Source organism: Scleropages formosus, chromosome 1 (assembly GCF_900964775.1).
Source record: "Scleropages formosus chromosome 1, fSclFor1.1, whole genome shotgun sequence".
NCBI classification, from domain to species: Eukaryota; Metazoa; Chordata; class Actinopteri; order Osteoglossiformes; family Osteoglossidae; genus Scleropages; species Scleropages formosus.
The window spans coordinates 18,797,001-18,815,072 of record NC_041806.1 but is presented as its reverse complement, the minus strand read 5'-3'; the positions used below and the strand labels follow the sequence as shown (position 1 = coordinate 18,815,072).

The 18,072-nt window shown below is 40.0% G+C and overlaps 1 protein-coding gene across 1 annotated transcript in view; it reads right to left on the bottom strand.

Annotated features, from left to right (window-relative positions):
* Positions 1-2,018: 2,018 nt before the first annotated feature.
* tshr (thyroid stimulating hormone receptor) overlaps positions 2,019-18,072 on the bottom strand; it is a 40,588-nt gene continuing 24,534 nt past the window's right edge. The window contains exons 6-10 of the mRNA XM_018732307.1: positions 17,930-18,007; positions 17,277-17,345; positions 6,656-6,733; positions 3,844-4,032; positions 2,019-3,435 (exon numbers count right to left, since the gene is read on the bottom strand). Coding sequence (XP_018587823.1) covers positions 2,019-3,435; positions 3,844-4,032; positions 6,656-6,733; positions 17,277-17,345; positions 17,930-18,007 — 1,831 coding nt within the window. The remainder of the gene's footprint in view (positions 3,436-3,843; positions 4,033-6,655; positions 6,734-17,276; positions 17,346-17,929; positions 18,008-18,072) is intronic.

Here is an 18,072-nt window from a genome sequence, read left to right as displayed (position 1 = left end):
TTTAACTTTGTCTTCCATAGCAGAGATCTTGGTCTCAGCCTCCTCAAAATTCTGTTCCATGAAGCTTGCAAGAGTCTATTTGCCAAAAAATTTCTATGATAGTGACAGTTTGTGAGAGCTTCTTTAACTCAGGATTAATTTTCTGAAACTCAGTCTAAACAGTATTTTGTTTTAAAAGCTGGGTTTCTGTATTAATCACTCAATCTTTAATCCCTAAAACAAAGTTTTCATGAATGAATGGCCAATCCAGCTTGATGTACCTGCAGCATGCTCTCCCACCACATCCAAAGCAGCATCCATAGCAACATCCTTGGACCATGAGCCAGGATTTGGCACTGTTTCTTTAATTCCTCTTTTGGCTCTTTCATCAAGTAGGTTAAATAACTTTTGTGACCCTTGAAGAGGAACATACTTGTGGTTCTTCAAAAGCAGTCTATTAAAATCAGAATGTTGGATAAAAAGATGAAAAACTGTGGGTATCTGGAGTGGAGGCATCTTCCTTTAAGGCCATGTGACCTCCCCAAATGAATACAAATATTTAAATTAATAGAAAATTTAAGCCATCTATATCATTTCAATTACCATTTTCTCTTGATCAGGGTTGGGGTGATCAAAAGCCTATCCCAGAAGCACTGGACACAAGGCTGGGGAGTACACCCTAGACGGTATGCCATTCTATCACAAGGCAGTCCCTCACAAATTCACACATTAAGGGCAATTTGGCATCACCAGTCCACCTGAACTACATGTCTTTGGACAGAGAAAGGAAACCAGAGCACCTCAATGGGACATGGGGGAACATTCAAATTCCACACAGACTGATCAGGGATCAGCCCCTGTGTTCGTGTCCATGATGTATGGTTGGGTGACCCATTGTACGTAGTGTATCTAGCAGTGTAAGTCACCTTTGTGGATAAGGTGTGTGGGCTGGTAACACAACATAGTATCCATTGTAAGTCACTTTGGAGAAAAGCGTCTGCTAAATAAATAAATCTAATGTAATGTAATGTTCTCTTGCACCACCCAGGTGTAGTGAGGCAGCAATGTTACTTGCCCTACATTAAAAAAACATGTTATAACTTATTTTTTTTTACAGATACTATAAAATACTTAGGTACTAACATTGTCATGCATACCTTTTATTTTTGTATTTAAACTAATTTCAGGGTAAATTGTTTTCGTTCAGGAACTGACCCCCCCAACCCTCCATAACCCCCCATAACTCCCCTTAACCCCCCACATAACCATAATTAGTCTAACGGGGTTGTTTCATGGAACATATTTGCCATTTTATGTGAGGAATAGTTATATACATGAGCTGATAAGTCTTCAGATGCAGTTTGGGCTTTAATATGATTTTCATTAACTATCGGTGACTGTCTGGCCAGGTCACTGTTGTGGTATTCAAGACCCAAAAAAGTCTGGGCATTAAGCTAGTCAGGCTGTAACCTGGACAGAACCCCAATCCATAATAAAATGGCCAAAGAGGAACACTCTCAGTCACACATTCACACACTTAGGGCATTTTAGAGTTTCATCTTTGGACTGCGGGAGGAAAACAACTAAATCTAATTAGAGATGAATAAATCAAAGTAATGACATGAAATGGTGTTAGTGTTAAGACTAAAGTTTCATAATTTATGCAGATAAATTTTCCACCTTTTTCTTTGTAACAGAATGCAGTGTGTGCTAAAACATTTTACCCAAACTATAATGATGCAGATTTATTGTGGATACATTTTACGAGGGAATGAGGAAGTTTTTAAACTGATTTTTTTAACATATTGAGTATTCAAAATAAAACTCATACTGCATATAAAATGTACACGGACAGCTCATACATTGTATGTTCTGCAACAGCCTTTTGTGGGCATAGAGTAAATAAAAACAAGTGTGCATGACCGTATTGGCTTTGTAGTATAATTTCATTGAATCATCAAAGCTTGTTCATTTTGGTTGGTGTTACTGCAGTTCAGATTATGGCACCATGCCAGATTTTTGGGCACTCAGGGGATGGTTCACAAGCTCCTTCTATGACTGTCTTCCAGCATGGGCTGAAACTTCAGAGGCTCCAGGAGGGGTTTGGGTGCTGTCTGACCAAAGTTCTCCTTCAGACATATTTGTGCCTCATGGGTGCCGACATTGAGCCTTCTCTGACACACTCCAACATTTTTGGAAGTCATGGTCTGGCCCCGGAAATGCTGTGCACGGCGCTTACAGAGGCCCACTTTGCTGAGCAGGATGAAGATGTCACCACGAAAGGCTTTAGTAAAAATGGCGTATAGGAAAGGGTTAGCACAGGAGTTTAGTGGGTAGAAGAGAACGAGCAGGATCTTGGAATTGGAGACAGTGATGAGCGGCCGGTTCAGCACTGCTGACATGGCGTAAAAGGAAATTGGTGCCATGCAGAGGAAGTCAGTGAAGATGAGGATGGCCATGCGCTTGGCAATGTTGGCATCTTTACGACCGGGGCAGTGCTCTGGGTTGCGCACGGTACAATAAATCTTGATGTAGCAGACACAGATGACCAGGAAGGCTAGGATGTTGAGGACCAGCACAGAGAAAATGTAGACCTTAGCCATAGTTGTCTGGGTGTCCATGGGAAGGCAGATGCTGACCTTACGGTAGCTACTGACGCCCACCAGGGGCAGGATTGCCAGCAACAAGCAAAATAACCAGCCGATCAACATGGCTGCAGCAGCATGTAGGAGCCGGAGTCTGCAGTCCAGCCGCATGGCGAAGGTAATGGCATGCCAGCGCTCTATTGTAATGATGGTCAGTGTGTACACTGACAATTCACTGGAGAAGACAGTGAAGAAGCCAGCCAGTCCACAGCCAGCACCAGTCTGCCAGTCAATGGCATGGTTATAATATTCAGTCCTAGTGTGAAGGTCCACTGAGGCAATGAGCAAAAGGTAGATGCCCATGCAGAGATCTGCGAATGCCAAATTGCACATGAGAAAGCGGGACACTGACAGCTTGTAGTGACTGGTAAGTAGGACCAGCAGCACCAACAGGTTTCCCAGGATGGCGAGCAGGCTGACAAACCAAACGGTTACACGCAGGAAGCCTAAGCCCATGATGTCCTCACAGGGGTTGAACTCATCTGGCGTAGGTGTACAGGTGATCTCTTCACCGTCCTCGCAAACAATGTAGTCATAGCGACTGTCAAAGTCCTGGTTGGTATTTTCTTGGGGGTTTTTCAGTGTGTCCCCAAAACCCACATCACTGTCAAGCTGCCCACCAAAATAGGCATAATAGTGCAGGCTGCTACGGAACTCACGATGTTTGTGGTTTTCCTGGACAAAGGCCTCATCAGGATTCAAATCCTCCCCAGTGTTTTCGTGTTGAACAGGAATTCGGAACCCACTCAAAGACCGCTTTTCATGTTGACCATAAAATGCAGTAAGGTTGCATATGATATACTCCAAATACCTGTAACATACAAAATACATAAATACAATACAATCACCCCTTCAGAAATCAGATGCAATCCTCATTTACAATTTTATTGCAAATTCTAAATTTAGTTGTCAAAATAACAAAATATGTTAAATGCAGTGAGTCATAGTATAAATATACTGTGAAAGTAATATACCTCTAAGCAAAGTCTAGTCATGGCATTGTGTATTGAATTAGTCTTAGTTGGGGAAAAAGCAAACTTTTCATTTTTTGATTCTGTCCACAGTGAAAATGATGAAATAAGTTTTTCATGGCCCCTTAACCATTAAATGCTATTAGAATGGAGTATATTAATAGACATTCTCTCTCTTGGGTAAAAAAGAAAAAAGGTTGGGGGTTGGCAACAAAAAAGCAGAAACATCCCGCTGCTCCCACACTCACCCCTTCCTCTTCTTTAGGTTCTTGAACCCACAGCAGTGGCTGGGGTAGGTGAGGTCAGCACTCATTAGATGTTGAAAGGTCTTTATTGGAGGGAGTTTCTTAAGGGTCCAAGTGTTCTGAGCTATAAGTTCACGCAGGGACTCCAGTCCCTTTGCTGGCAGAGAGGTCACGCTTGTTAGGGACACATCACTGCCAGGACAATGGTGGAAACAATCAAATAATGAAAGGAATGAAAAACTGAACATTTATGTTTCTTCATATTTATACTTAGACATTGGGTAATCTCATTGCTTAAATGCTAAAAATATCTTTTTATTTCTAGTCCTTTGTTTTGGCAATATTGACTAGATAAATTTTCAGATAAAAGCAAAGTATTTTTGTTGAATTGAACTGAACTTTCTGTGAGGTAAACGGGAACTCAAGTGGGGCCTCTTCATTGCGCAAACCCAGGAAGGCTATGGGCAAGATTCCAGGAGTTAAAAATGCACCTAGTGACTGTTTTCCCTATTAGCACCATCTCTAATTTGCAGTTATCTTAAAAAGGGTTTAGAGAGTACTTAATATTGCTTTGTTAGGTACCGTTTCTTTCACAATGAATGCAGGCACATGTATCTTATTGCAATAAAAATCTACGAAACAAATGATTCTTCTAATCTTCATTGCATTGTCAAAATTTCACTACTACAAAGCATTTTCCGCATTTCATTAATGTTCAAAGGATTCCCACACCAAAACATTTTTAAACAAATATATACTGCGTCTTCAACTTCTAAACACAATCAGAACCAGAAGTCTATTCCTAACTTGATTTGTTATGAAATCTATTGATTTAAAATGAATAAAAATAAAACAGGTCTTCAAAAACTGCTGCTGAGTTTTGTTTTTGTTTGCAAGTTTTTGTTCATAAACTCCATAAACATGTGCAACGATCCACACCTTGTTACTGATCAACATTGACAAACACCAAGCATTGGCTGTAAATACTGTGGAAGCATCAATCAACTCTGGTACAACATTGCTACTGTTCAGGTGCATTTTATTGCTAACTAATGTCTATAGAAGGAAATGCAGATGACATTCACTCAGCAATGTTTTTTGAAAATAGACAAGTGAAGAAAATACAAGTGAAAATATACCAACAGAAAAATGTTGATGTCAACAATTAGTAACTCAAACATTTGTAACATGAGGATCTAATGCACAACCTTTTCCTACTAACCAAGTACTTAAACATAAGTTGAAAGTCATAGCCTCCAATTGGCAGCTACAGTAAACATAGCTGAGGATGATTGATAAGAAAAAAATGTGAATTTTCACCAGAAAAATATTTTTGTGTACATCATATTCAACTAATAATCACTTATTTAATCTTCACTACATTTTCAAACTTTCTCTCATGCATATAGATAGTTTAGCAGTATAGGTGCTATTTTATGAAATGTCGGAATAAGTTAAAGGTTCTTTAATAGAAAGTGACTGCATAACAGCTTTTGCAGGCAACATGAGCTGATTTTCAATCAGGTGCAGAATTCAATAGCCTTATGGAGGTAACCATGTAGGCAGCAAGTGATTTTGTCAAGTGTTTCAGAGGCAATTTAGTTAGTCATTAGAAGACATACTGAAACATGCTGGTCTCAGAGTTTGCATTTGATCCCATCTACAGAATTCTATTCAATGCTGTTCAAGCAACAAGTTATTCACAGTTTGACAGATTAATTGAATTAGATATTTTTCTTATCTCTGCTACTCTTGGGACATTGTGTAACAGCAAAGAAAAACAGTTTAGCTGTAAAAGGTCTGATTTTGTCATTTGGAGATGCTTAGATAATGACCTAATTGTATTGATTTCACTCCAGAATGTTCATAAATGGGCAAGGGACTATCTGATAATGAAGCTACAAGTAAGACAGAATTTACCAAAACACATATTTTAGAATTGATAGGCAAAGTAAAGTTCAACCATGATCCCATGCAGGAAGAGTATTTCCACCCTATTTACTGCCAGAATTTTCACTTAAGTTAGAAGGGACATCACCTAAGGTATTACATGTCCATCTGGAAACATGTCACACAAAAATTATTTCCTCCTTCACTTCTTAGTGTATAGCTCTTTTCTCATCTAAAAATATTACAGTATCACTTTGTGCCTGTTTCTTAACACACACACACACACACACACACACACATTTTCAGAACCGCTTGTCCCATACGGGGTCGCGGGGAACCGGAGCCAACCCGGTAACACAGGGCGTAAGGCCGGAGGGGGAGGGGACACACCCAGGACGGGACGCCAGTCTGTCGCAAGGCACCCCAAGCGGGACTCGAACCCCAGACCCACCAGAGAGGAGGACCCGGTCCAACCCACTGCGCCACCGCACCCCCTGTTTCTTAACATAAAATTATAAAAAAAGAATACTGAAGTAGACGATTAGAATTTGTAGCCATAGGGAAAAATATCTAAGAAATGTAAAAGTGTAAAGGATGGATAAAGGAAATTCCATACTGGAAGCTTTCCTTCTTGATTACTACAATTACCCAGTACTGCACCACACACAACTCAAAATTACAGTGCTGAATTCTATTTTTGTTCACTTAATATCACTTAATTTATATATTTGTTTTGTATTTATACATTTTCTTCTCATTCCGATATTTTAGTTTAAATATGAGTAAGAAATATACTCTAAACATTAATGTCTTTGGAATCTCATTTTAAGTCCTTTGTCTGGAAAAGTTATGAGGATTATTCTTATATCTCAGAAAATTTCCAAATCAAATGGACCAATGCTTGCCAAACAAGGAGACTACTCACAGAAGCACTGGACCGCTAATGGCACCAGCAAACACATTCTCATCTATCCGGGTCAAGTACTTGTTCCTGTGGAGATACCTGTTGAAAAGAAAAACACAAGACAGCAGGCAGGATGGTTTATGAATATTTCTCGAGCTAGCCTCTGAAACAGTCTTTCCCCACTGTATGAATGCATTGCATTCCTGAGAAACCCTTTGTAATGTGAACTGTAAGTCAAAAACATTTTTACCATTAAGTTTCAATGGCAAAGTTTTCACATGAGAAGCGGTCAGTGAATGGGTTCCGAGTTCCAGTTCAACACGAACACACTAGGGAGGTTTTGAATCCTGAGCCCCTAAAAGTGACACCCATTCATGCAAAAATATCACCAAATCCCATTAAACCGGACACAATTATTTCAATAGTTAGAATTTGTTATTATGAAACAATATAACAAGGCAGCTTCCCTTCAGTAATTACTGTATGACTCCCAGAGACATGTTTCAGGTGAAGCGGTGATGCTAAATTGCTAGTAGTGTGTTTGATGGGCGGGTGTCCATGCGCGTTTATGGGTGTGTGTGCGCGCAAGTGTCTTTGTGCATCTGTGTTACATTTCTGTATAGATGGATGAATTGCTGTTGGGAGTTCATTGCAATGTATTTTACACTGTAGAAAATTATGATAATTATTAACTAGTATTTATCTGACACCTTGGATACACTAATCGATTTACTTTAGATAAAAGCTTCTGCTAAATAAATGCAAATGTCATGCATTTCTCAACTGTTGAGAAAACTCTGTCCACTTAAACTCAAAGAAATAATTTCCTCTGGGTGCTCCAGTTTCCTCCCACAGTCCAAACACATGGAGTTCAGGTGAACTGGCAACACCGCCAGTTTGTCAGTTGGTGGGTGAGTATGTGAAGGTGTGACTATTCTGTAATGCCCTGAGGTTCCATCAGTCTTTACCCTAGTCTTGCAGCCAGTGATTAAGTTATGCCTTAACCCGGATCTGGTCAAGTGGTTAGCAAAAATGAGTAAAAAAGAAAACTAAATCCCTACATCTAGTTATATGAACAAGCTTGAGTGAGAAATGTTTGTTTTGGTTTATGTGCTTGGGGATCAGTTTTTATGCAGTGCACATTCTGTGCCAAAGCATACACTGGGACAGTTAAGATTACAACAAAGAGTGCAGTATTGCTTAATATCACTCTTAGGCTTCAGGGTCAGATGATGGGATACACATTAATATTTCATATCCTGACAGGAGTGTTTAATGGGTTACATAAAAAATACTGTATATAAACTCTGTTCTGGTCAAGAAAAGACAAGTTTTTGAAAACTGTTATGACAGAATTACACAGTTTGCCTCTTCAACCAGATTCTCACAGTCCTTCCCACCTCTTTATTTGAGTCAAACTGAAGCCCACAAAGGTATTCCTTCAATTTTGGGAAAGGACGGAAGTTGCACGGTGCCAAGTCATGACTGTACGACAAGGGTAAGATAGTGAGACCCAATGTCGCAATGATCTCTGTAGCCGCACGTCTGTTAGCTGTTGTTAATAGTGTATCTGTTAGAACTGGTGCCTTACATTCAAAATGGCTTTGATAAGAAACCAATATACCCATCTCTCATCTAATGTGGTTAATTAATGCAGTGAAATCAGCCTGCAAGGAGAAGCTCTGTTGTGAGGGGGTCAAATTATTATTTGTTTATTATTACGGGGGATAGGTTCCTGGACAAAACATATTTATTGATTTATTAATATTTAAAATATTTAACCAAAAGGAAATAATACCAAAATAATATTGAATAATAATATTATACATAGGGGATGTGGTGGCACAGTGGGCTTGGCTGGGTCCTGCTCTCTGGTGGGTCTGGGGTTTGAGTCCCGCTTGGGGTGTCTTGTGACGGACTGGCATCCCATCCTAGGTGTGTCCCCTTCCCCTGCAGCCCTGTGCCCTGTGTTGCCGGGTTAGGCTCCAGTTTGCTGCGACCCCGCTCAGGACAAGCGGCTTCAGCCAGTGTGTGTGTATTATACATCATTGTGCATTATGTTCGTGTTGGAGGATCGCCGCTGCAGTTCTTCGTGATTTCTGTAAGTTTATTTGTTTGCTACTGCTAATATCCCAGCTTGCTTTCTTATCATGTAGTTCCGCTCATAGATAAAAGTAATCTGCTGTTTTGCACTGGTGCAGTTGTTGATTACTTACTTGCTTACTTATTTAATTGCAGTCTGTCAGAATGCGTGGTCATTCAAATTGTGTCGCGCACTGTTGACTGGATGTCTCTTAGGCATTTGGATTAATTGCGCTGCCCCTTCGTTTTCATTGTTTTGATTCTAAACACAGAGTAGCTTTGGTTTTTGCTCTCAGTTAATGTGAATTAGCCAGGTTCAAATTACAGCAGGTGACACACAGTGGCAGCCTCAAGGTGCGAAGACTTGGGGTACAAAGACAAGTGAGTCTACCTGGGGAAATCCGCCACTATGTGAGTTCTGCCATCAACATCATGTTCTGCGAGGGGATCATGTGTGGACCATGATGTACATCAAAAATTGTCTGTGGCAACTGAACTGTGCGACATCGCCATCATCAGAGACCCGGACAATCCCACTTCTACAGCAATGTAGTTTATCCTCAAATATGAAGCCCCGCATCTTGTTTCAGCCTCTCCATGGGATTGGAACTGCCAATTTGCTGTGAAGAAGGCTGACTTCATACCAGCCTACACCTCCCATCTCTCACTGGACCTGCTGGCCCTAATTGAAACCTGGATTACTCCAGATAACACAATAAAACCTGCAGCCAGTTCCATAAACTGCTCATTCTCCCACACCCCTCGTCCCTCCGGCAGAGGTGGAAACACAGGCCTGTTCATCTCTTCCCAGTGGGAATATTCTGTTCCCCCTCTCCACCTGCATGACGTGCCCTCCTTTGAATTGCATGTTGTCTCTATCACTGCCGTGATCACACTCATTGAGGTTGTTCTTTATCACCCTCCTGACCATTTCTTCGATGACCTTGACATCATGTTGAGTTCTCTACCTGGGGACAATTCATCGTTGATTCTCCTGGGTGACTTCAACCTGCATGTCGCAGACATTCATGAAAGCAGTCTTATGTCACTTCTGCAGTCCTTCGACCTTTGACTTCTCTATGTCCAAATCCCCTGCTACTCACAAAGTCGGCAATCACCTTGTCCTTGTCTTCTCTATTAGTCTGCTGCATGTCTGATTATTTCTTCATCTCCTTCCTGCTCTGCATTATTGATTACTAATACTAACCCCTCTCTGGCTTCTACACCCACTGTTACCTTCTGCCACAACCTAAAGTCTCACTTGCCCTCCTCCCTCTCTTCTGCTACAATATCCTCTCTCCAATGTGCAGCAGAATTATTAGAGCTGTCCATAGACACTACTACTAATGTTTTCCTTTCTGCCCTATCTTCCTCTTTAGACTCTCTCTCCTGACATGTACTTCATGGCAAAAATCACACAGACCTAGATGTTTACAAGGACCTACTAGAGACCTTCCACTCTGCTGTCTCCTCAGCTAAAACCACCCTTCCTTAACAACAAACTGTAGCCTGCAATCAACAAACCCCACATACTCTTCACCACCTTCTCATCCCTACTCTGCCCTCTTCCTCCTCCTCCCTCCTCTCTCACTGCTGATGGCTTTGCTTTGTTTTTGAGAGAAAAAGTCAACTCAGTCACAGACAAGTTCTTGGCATCTGCCTGCCCCAGTCATGCTGGACCTCCCTGCGAAGTCACATTCTCTGAATTTAAGTCCCTGCCAGAAACTGATATCTCCAACCTCCTGCTGTCACACAGAGCCACTGCCTCTCCCCTCAAACCGATCACTTCACCACTGTTACAGGACATGTCACCTCATACCTCGCAACTCACCTTATTCATCTTCAAGATCAACTCCTCACTCTCATCTTACAGTTTCCCATCTGCCTTCAAAATTGTCCTCATTTCACCTCTGATAAAGAAACCCTCTCTGGATCGTGACTCAGTACAGAACTACAGGCCAGTCTCCCTCCTCCCTTTTTTGTCAAAAATCTGGAACAGGCAACCTATGATCAACTATCTACATTCCGTTCCCAGAATGATCTCTTTGACGTGTATCGATCTGGATTCAAAGTTGGACATTCCACCGAGACAGCTCTCCTGGCAGCATCAGATGCTCTCCAGTTGGCTAGAGAGGCCTTCCTCTCCTTGGTCCTCATCCTCTTTGATCTGTCTGCAGCATTCAACACTGTCAACCACTGGATTCTACTCTCCTCCCTTGGATAGATTGACATAAAAAAAATGCACTGAAATAGTTTGAGTCCTACCTATCAGACAGACCCTAGTCTGGTGGAGCTATCAATTATCCCATCAGCCTCTCTCAAATGGCGTCAAACAGGGCTCGGTACTGGACCTCCTCTTTCGATCTAGACCTCTACACTTAGCCCTGTCATCGCATCCCATGAATTCACCTACCATTGGTACTCCAATGATATCCAGCTCTTTCTCTCCTATCCACCAAGCGCTACGGACATTCCCTCACGCATCACCACCTGCCTATCAGACATCTCTGCCTGGATGTCTGATCATCACTAACAACTCCAAAACAGAAATCCTTCACCTCCCAGGTGGCCCATCTTCTTGTCGTGAGCACTCTATCAAATTGGGCAACTCACTAATTTTGCCTACCTCCTCGACTAAGACCCTGAGAATGATGATTAACTCAAGTCTGTCTTTCTCTCAGCACATCAAAACCACAACTCGGACCTGAATTCTGCATAACATCTTGTGGGATCAAGACCCTGGTTATGGCCGACAAAATCATCAATGGAACTGCTCCCCAATATCTACTAGACCTGATCATTCGCTACACCCCAACCAGACTACTACATTCCTCCACCTCTGCCCGCTTGGTGGTCTCACGCATGAAAGGTCCAAAATTAAAACCACAAAGGTTTATAAATGTTATTATATTTTTATTTAATTTTTTACTTATTTTTTCTTTATATTTTTTTAAATTAAATTTTTATTTTTTTTTTAAATTTAAAAAAATAATAATTAAGAAATTAAAGGAAAATATAAGAACATTTATAAATAAATCAGTTTAATGTTATTGCTATTTTATCCTAGTTTTTAATTCTGTTAATTAAGATATTAATTTTTATTGAATTTATTTTAAATTATAAAATTTATATTTTTTAGTAATGTAGTTCTTTTCTTTTAAAATATTAAGTAAACTTTATATTTCCTTCTTTATTTGATTAATTATTTAATTATTTTTAATTATCAAAATTAAGGTTTGTTTAAATTTGTTTAATTTATTTAAAATTATTAAGATTGAACTTTATGCGATAATACTAAGGGGTGCAGTGGGGCAGTGGATTTGTTTGGGGCCTGCTTTAGGGTGGGTCTGGGGTCCCAGTCCCGCTTCGGGTGCCCTGCGGCGGACTGGCATCCCATCCATGGTGTCCCCCCCCGTCAGCCTTGCGCCCTCTGTTGCCAGGTTAGGCTCCAGCTCGCCGCGACCCCATTTGGGACAAGTGGTTGTAGACGTGTGTGTGTGTATGTGTGTGTGTGTTATTCTAATGTATAAAATTAATAGTCTTTTTTTTTTAGTAATTTAGCTATTTCCTTTTAAATTATCAACTAAACTTTAAATTTTGCTTCTTCATTTGATGAAACATTTAATTATTTTTAAGTATCAAAATTAAACTTTTACTATTTATTTTAAGGGGACACAGTGGCACAGCCGGTTTGGCCTTTGTCTGCTCTTTGGTGGGTCTGGGGTTCAAGTCCTGCTTGGGGTGCCGTGTGACAGCCTGGCGTCCTGGGTATGTCCCTTCCCCCTGCGGCCCTACACCCTGTGCCACCGTGACCCTGCTGAGGATGAGAGGCTACAGATGTTGGTTGGATATAAAATTAATTAACTGATTACTTTTTGTTATTTTTAAATTTTTCTTTATTTATTTTGGATTTTTAATTTAAGTAGGTCTATTAATTTATTAATTAAATGTTTAATGGTTTTGTTAGGAGGGGGTGCGGTGGCGCAGTGGGTTGGACCGGGTCCTGCTCTCCGGTGGATCTGGGGTTTGAGTCCCGCTAGGGGTGCCTTGCGACAGACTGGCGTCCTGTTCTGGGTGTGTCCCCTCCCCCTCCAGCCTTACGCCCTGTGTTGCCAGGTTAGGCTCTGGCTCCCCGCGACCCCGAATGGGACAAGCGGTTCAGGAAATGTGTGTGTGATTTTGTTAATTTATTATTTCATTTATGTATATTTTTTAAATTTAAATGAAACTGAAAAGTGTAATTTTTTTAATTTATTTGTTTTTCTTTAATTTATTTTCCGTTTACTGATTTGATAGTAAGTTTATTAATCGCTCCATGTGAACAACTCGTCCATAAAAGCTTAACAAAATTTAACAAAAGTTTAACAAAAGCATAAGCATTCAAGAATACCACAAAAAAAGCTGATATTATAAGGTGTGGAGGTGTTTCTGCAAATAGCAAAAGGAAAATGATGTGTTACATCCACTTGGAATAATTACACATTTTTAGAAAAGATGCAAAGAGAGAAGGACAACTTTAAAAGAAGGTGAATGACTGATGAATCTTCACCTAATCTTGAGGGAGGACTGGTGAAAAGAAGGTGAGTCTTAAACTTATTTTTTCCCCACAAAGTGAATCCAGACAAATGCTTGAGGGGGGTGGGTTCAAGGTTCTGACTGACAGGTGCATAAATGTGTAAATGTTTGTTCAATATTTTTGTGATTATAACTGTTGAACAATGAATTAACTGCTATGCAGCTACTTGTGTTATGTGAATGTTATAATTTTGTGCTTAGAAATTCTCAAATTATGCTTAAAGTTTTATGCAACTTGGGGGGCGCGGTGGTGCAGTGGGTTGGACCGGGTCCTGCTCTCCAGTGGGTCTGGGGTTCGAGTCCCACTTGGGGTGCCTTGCAATGCACTGGCGTCCTGTCCTGGGTGTGTCCCCTCCCCCTCCGGCTTTACGCCCTGAGTTGCCAGGGTAGACACCGGTTCCCTGCGACCCCGTATGGGACAAGCGGTTCAGAAAGTGTGTGTGTGTGTGTTTTATGCAACTATTCATGTTACCTGTGTTGGTTTATATGGTGGCATGTGACAAATTAGCTGTGCTTTAGAACCACGTGTCTGCATTGATTTTGATTCAAGTTCACCTTTTCTTATGGTGCTCTCTTGCTCATGCTTTTTTTCCTTTTTTTTCATTTGTCTTTCTACCTATGTTGAGAACAAGACACCTTTGGCAATTTAGTATTTACACTTCACTTTTTTTATTTTAGAAAAAACATCTATAAATAGTATATCCAGCTAAAATGGTACTTACAAGAATCTTTCTATGTTTAATGAGCTTAATGATTCCTAACACACACACACTGGCTGAAGCCACTTATCCCAAGTGGGGTTCTGGCAAACCAGAGCCTAACCGGGCAACACAGGGCAGAGGAGGGGAGACACCCAGGATAGGATACCGGTCCATCACAAGGCACCCCAAGCAGGACTTGAACCCCAGACCCACCAGAGAGCAGGACCCAGCCAAGCCTGCTGCACCACTGCACACTCTTTGATTCCTAATAGATCTTTTAATATTTTTTTCTGTGTTCTGCCAGGTTAATTACATAGCAGGAAGTTAACACAATACTTTGTTTATGTTAAATGACCATATATAGTAAATGGGCAAAAAATTATGTTGCACTGAATAATAAGTATGTTTTAACTGAAAAATGATATATATTTTTACAAGCCGTTGCAGGGGTTTTTCATTGCATGTAATACCATTATGTCAGGGATCGGCGTATTGCAAGTAACCTCGGACTAGGGTGTCAGCCAAATGAATAAACAATAAATAATCATTTAAACCTTTTTGGTTTGAATATATAAACTTTGGATTAGACTTACTAGAAGTACTTTAATTGATTTAAAATGTCTTTGTGCCATAAAAAAATGTTTTCCACAAACATATATTTCATTCAACATACATGGGATTAGACGTAAGATTGTGTGCATTTACAATCCCAGAATTACCCCCCCTCCACACACATGCCAGATGTCCTCCACCAATAGCAACCGTTGATAATTTGTGATCAAAGTTTCTACACTTCACCTTATTAAAAAAAAATAAAAAATCTATAGTATATCCAGCTAAAATGTTACTTGCAATAATCTTTCTCTTTCTATGTTTAATGATTTCTTATAGATCTCATAGCTGTCCCAAGATCAAAAGCCATATTGTCATATAGTACAGTTATGAGTCATCTCCCACCCCTGCTGACTCATGGGGTATTACATCTTTTGGTTCCTCTGTAGCCATAGTCTGTGCATCTATCTGGCTTCAAGAGCCATAAATGCAGCTGCCATGAGTTGCCAGCCCAGAGCAATTCCATCCTGTCAGCTGTCTTTCCAAACTGTTTCAAAGTCTTTCCCTTGTCCCTAGCGCTCTCTTCACACCAGTAACTAGTTCAACTAGATAGGACATTCAATCTCGACAAAATAGAAAGTAACATGTTAGATCATAGCACAAGCGGCAGCTAGTTGTATAGTGGTTACAGCAGCTGCCTTTGGGCTCAAAGGTTACAGGTTTAACTCTCACCTCCTCTCATATCTTCTGTAGTACTCTCAAGAAAGCTACTTACCCTAAATTGCTCCAGTAAAGAATTACGCAGCTGTATGAACAGGTAAATAACCATACTTCTAGTTGCTTTGGAGGAATGCATCAAATAAATGTACATTTACTTGGACTTCAATAAATTTCCTGGAAAATATATTCCTGTTGGATTCCTGGAGCTACGTATGGATTTTCCAGTCTGAAAGCTATATTGGCTACACATCTATTGTGACCTGAAAATACAGACTGACAATACCTCCACATAGACTTTACAGGCATTGTCACCTTTGTCTCCCAAAGGATGTCAGTGTAGGTGTACATGAAGTCTACATCCACTCCAAAAAGGACACAAGTTTGAATCCCTGTTCCTGCTACATACAAACATTGCAAGATGCCTTGCAGAAAGTGGATAATACAGCAAGTAGCACTGATTTTTCACAGTGCCTGGGTGATGTCTGGGTGGAGTCTATGTTTTCTCCCTGTGTTCATGAAGGTGTCCTCCTACAGTCCAAAGACAGGTGTTTTACATGAATTGGAGGCTCTAAAACTGTCCATTGTGTGTATATGTGTGTGTGTGTGTGTGTGTGTGTGTGTGTGTGTGTGCATATGAGACAGAGTGTGTTTCACTGCTGTATAGATGAATGACCCACTGTAGGTAGTGTAGAATTTTAAGTCACCTTGCTTGAAATGGTATCAGCTAAAAAACACAACGTAGATCTCACCAGAAGTCTCTTTGAAAAAAAGGTCTGCTAAATGAATACATGTAATCTAAATAATGGTGTACTGTTGCGCTTGTTTTCTATTATTTCATTAGTCTGCTTGATAATATGTAATTATACTGGCACACCAGATTTAATTTATTGAAAAAAAAAATTCTTTACATATATATAGATATGTATATGTATATATATAGATATATAAATAATATATGACATATACTGTAATTTCAAAAGTGTATATTACAAGTGTTAACATTGCTAGTTAAAACACATAATTTGAACCAAAGTAACTTGACTACTTCAACAGTTTTACCTGATACATTTTTATTTGTATTCAAGCAGATTTTCAGACAAGTGCTTTTACATGAGTAATTATATTTTAAAAGTAGCAGTACTGAAGTCCTGTTTTTGACTGTTTTACTGTACTTTGGATGTGAATTTCACAAAATTCTTAAAAAATAGTATGTACACACACACACACACATTTTCTGAACCGCTTGTCCCATACGGGGTCACGGGTAACCGGAGCCTAACCCGGCAACACAGGGCGTAAGGCCGGAGGGGGAGGGGACACACCCAGGACGGGACGCCAGTCCGTCGCAAGGCACCCCAAGCGGGACTCGAACCCCAGACCCACCGGAGAGCAGGACTGTGGTTCAACCCACTGCGCCACCGCACCCCCAAAATAGTATGTATGATTCTGTAATTTGAGTGCTGCCTGATACGTACTGGAACATATTGGAAGTGTAGAATACCAGGTAACATACTATTTTTTAATAGTATTTCCTTTATAATACTAATATGGCCTTGCCAAAACAAATATATGCTGAATAAAATACTTAGGCCAAATTAAGGCAATATATGACCAAACTAAACTTCTGGAATAAAAAAATAATGTGATTCTAATGTCTGTCTTGTGGGTAATACTTCAGCAGAAGGACAGCGGTTAAATCATCGTCAGGCATATAAAGTCAATGTAAGTCACAATGAAATAGAATGTACAAAAAATGACATCTATGGAAATACATTTAAGAAAAATAATTTTCAGTTTATTCATACAAACTCCGAGGCTATCCCCTGACCTGCTGAAGTGCTCAGCTACTACTGAATAAAAATGCCCTTTGATTTTGTAATTTTAAGTCTCTGAGATCATTTGTTGGATGTGAAGGTCTCCATTTTAACCTAAAGCCCACAGTTCTTTGGGAACACCCTTAGCATCTCGTTCACACAGCACAGTACTAGAACCAGAAGGAGGTGCAGACTTACACAGAATCCAGTCTTGTTCCATTAAAGGCATGTTGTTGGATTTCTGTGAAACCATTGTTGTACAGCATCCTGTAATTATAAACAAAAGCTAAGGTTACATAGATTAAAACTGAAGGAAATCTGATCTTGTGCCAAAGTACATCTTGATTATTCGAGTGATGTAGTGGGTACATGTGCCAAACCAAAGCTTTATCTGAGCTCCATATTTCAAAACAAGAACATTTATCCAAAGAGTTCAATGGCATAGACACCTAGATTCAGAAACTCTCAACCTCATCTTTAACAGGAACTTCCAAGCTCTTCTATCGACAATGTGAAATTATTGTGTATACAAAGAATTTTTCCCAGATATTATTCTGAGGGAACTCCATTATAATAATAAAAAAAACCATCAAATTATAGATGAGAAACTGCATCAGCTGCTGAATTTTAAAACATGAATATAGGATAACAGAGGTTCTGTCTCGTTTTGTAATTTAAGTCGTTAACCTCGGGATTTTCTAGAGATATCTCAGTTTATATTACACTGAAATTAATGCTGATTACCCAAGTTGCAGTAATCTCCTCCCATATTGGTGTTCGTTTTATAAACATTTGCTCCAGGTCTAGTGATGTGTTTACATGTACCACAGGCAACTAGTGAAAGCACTTACACTGTGAGCACATCATTGGTGATGCCATGAAATGAATTGGCCTTTATCTGCGTGATGTAGGGATGGTCAGCAATTTCACTGTGACGGCATAAAACAAAAACCAGGTGAGGTTATAAACATTAATATTGGTAAAATCCAAACTG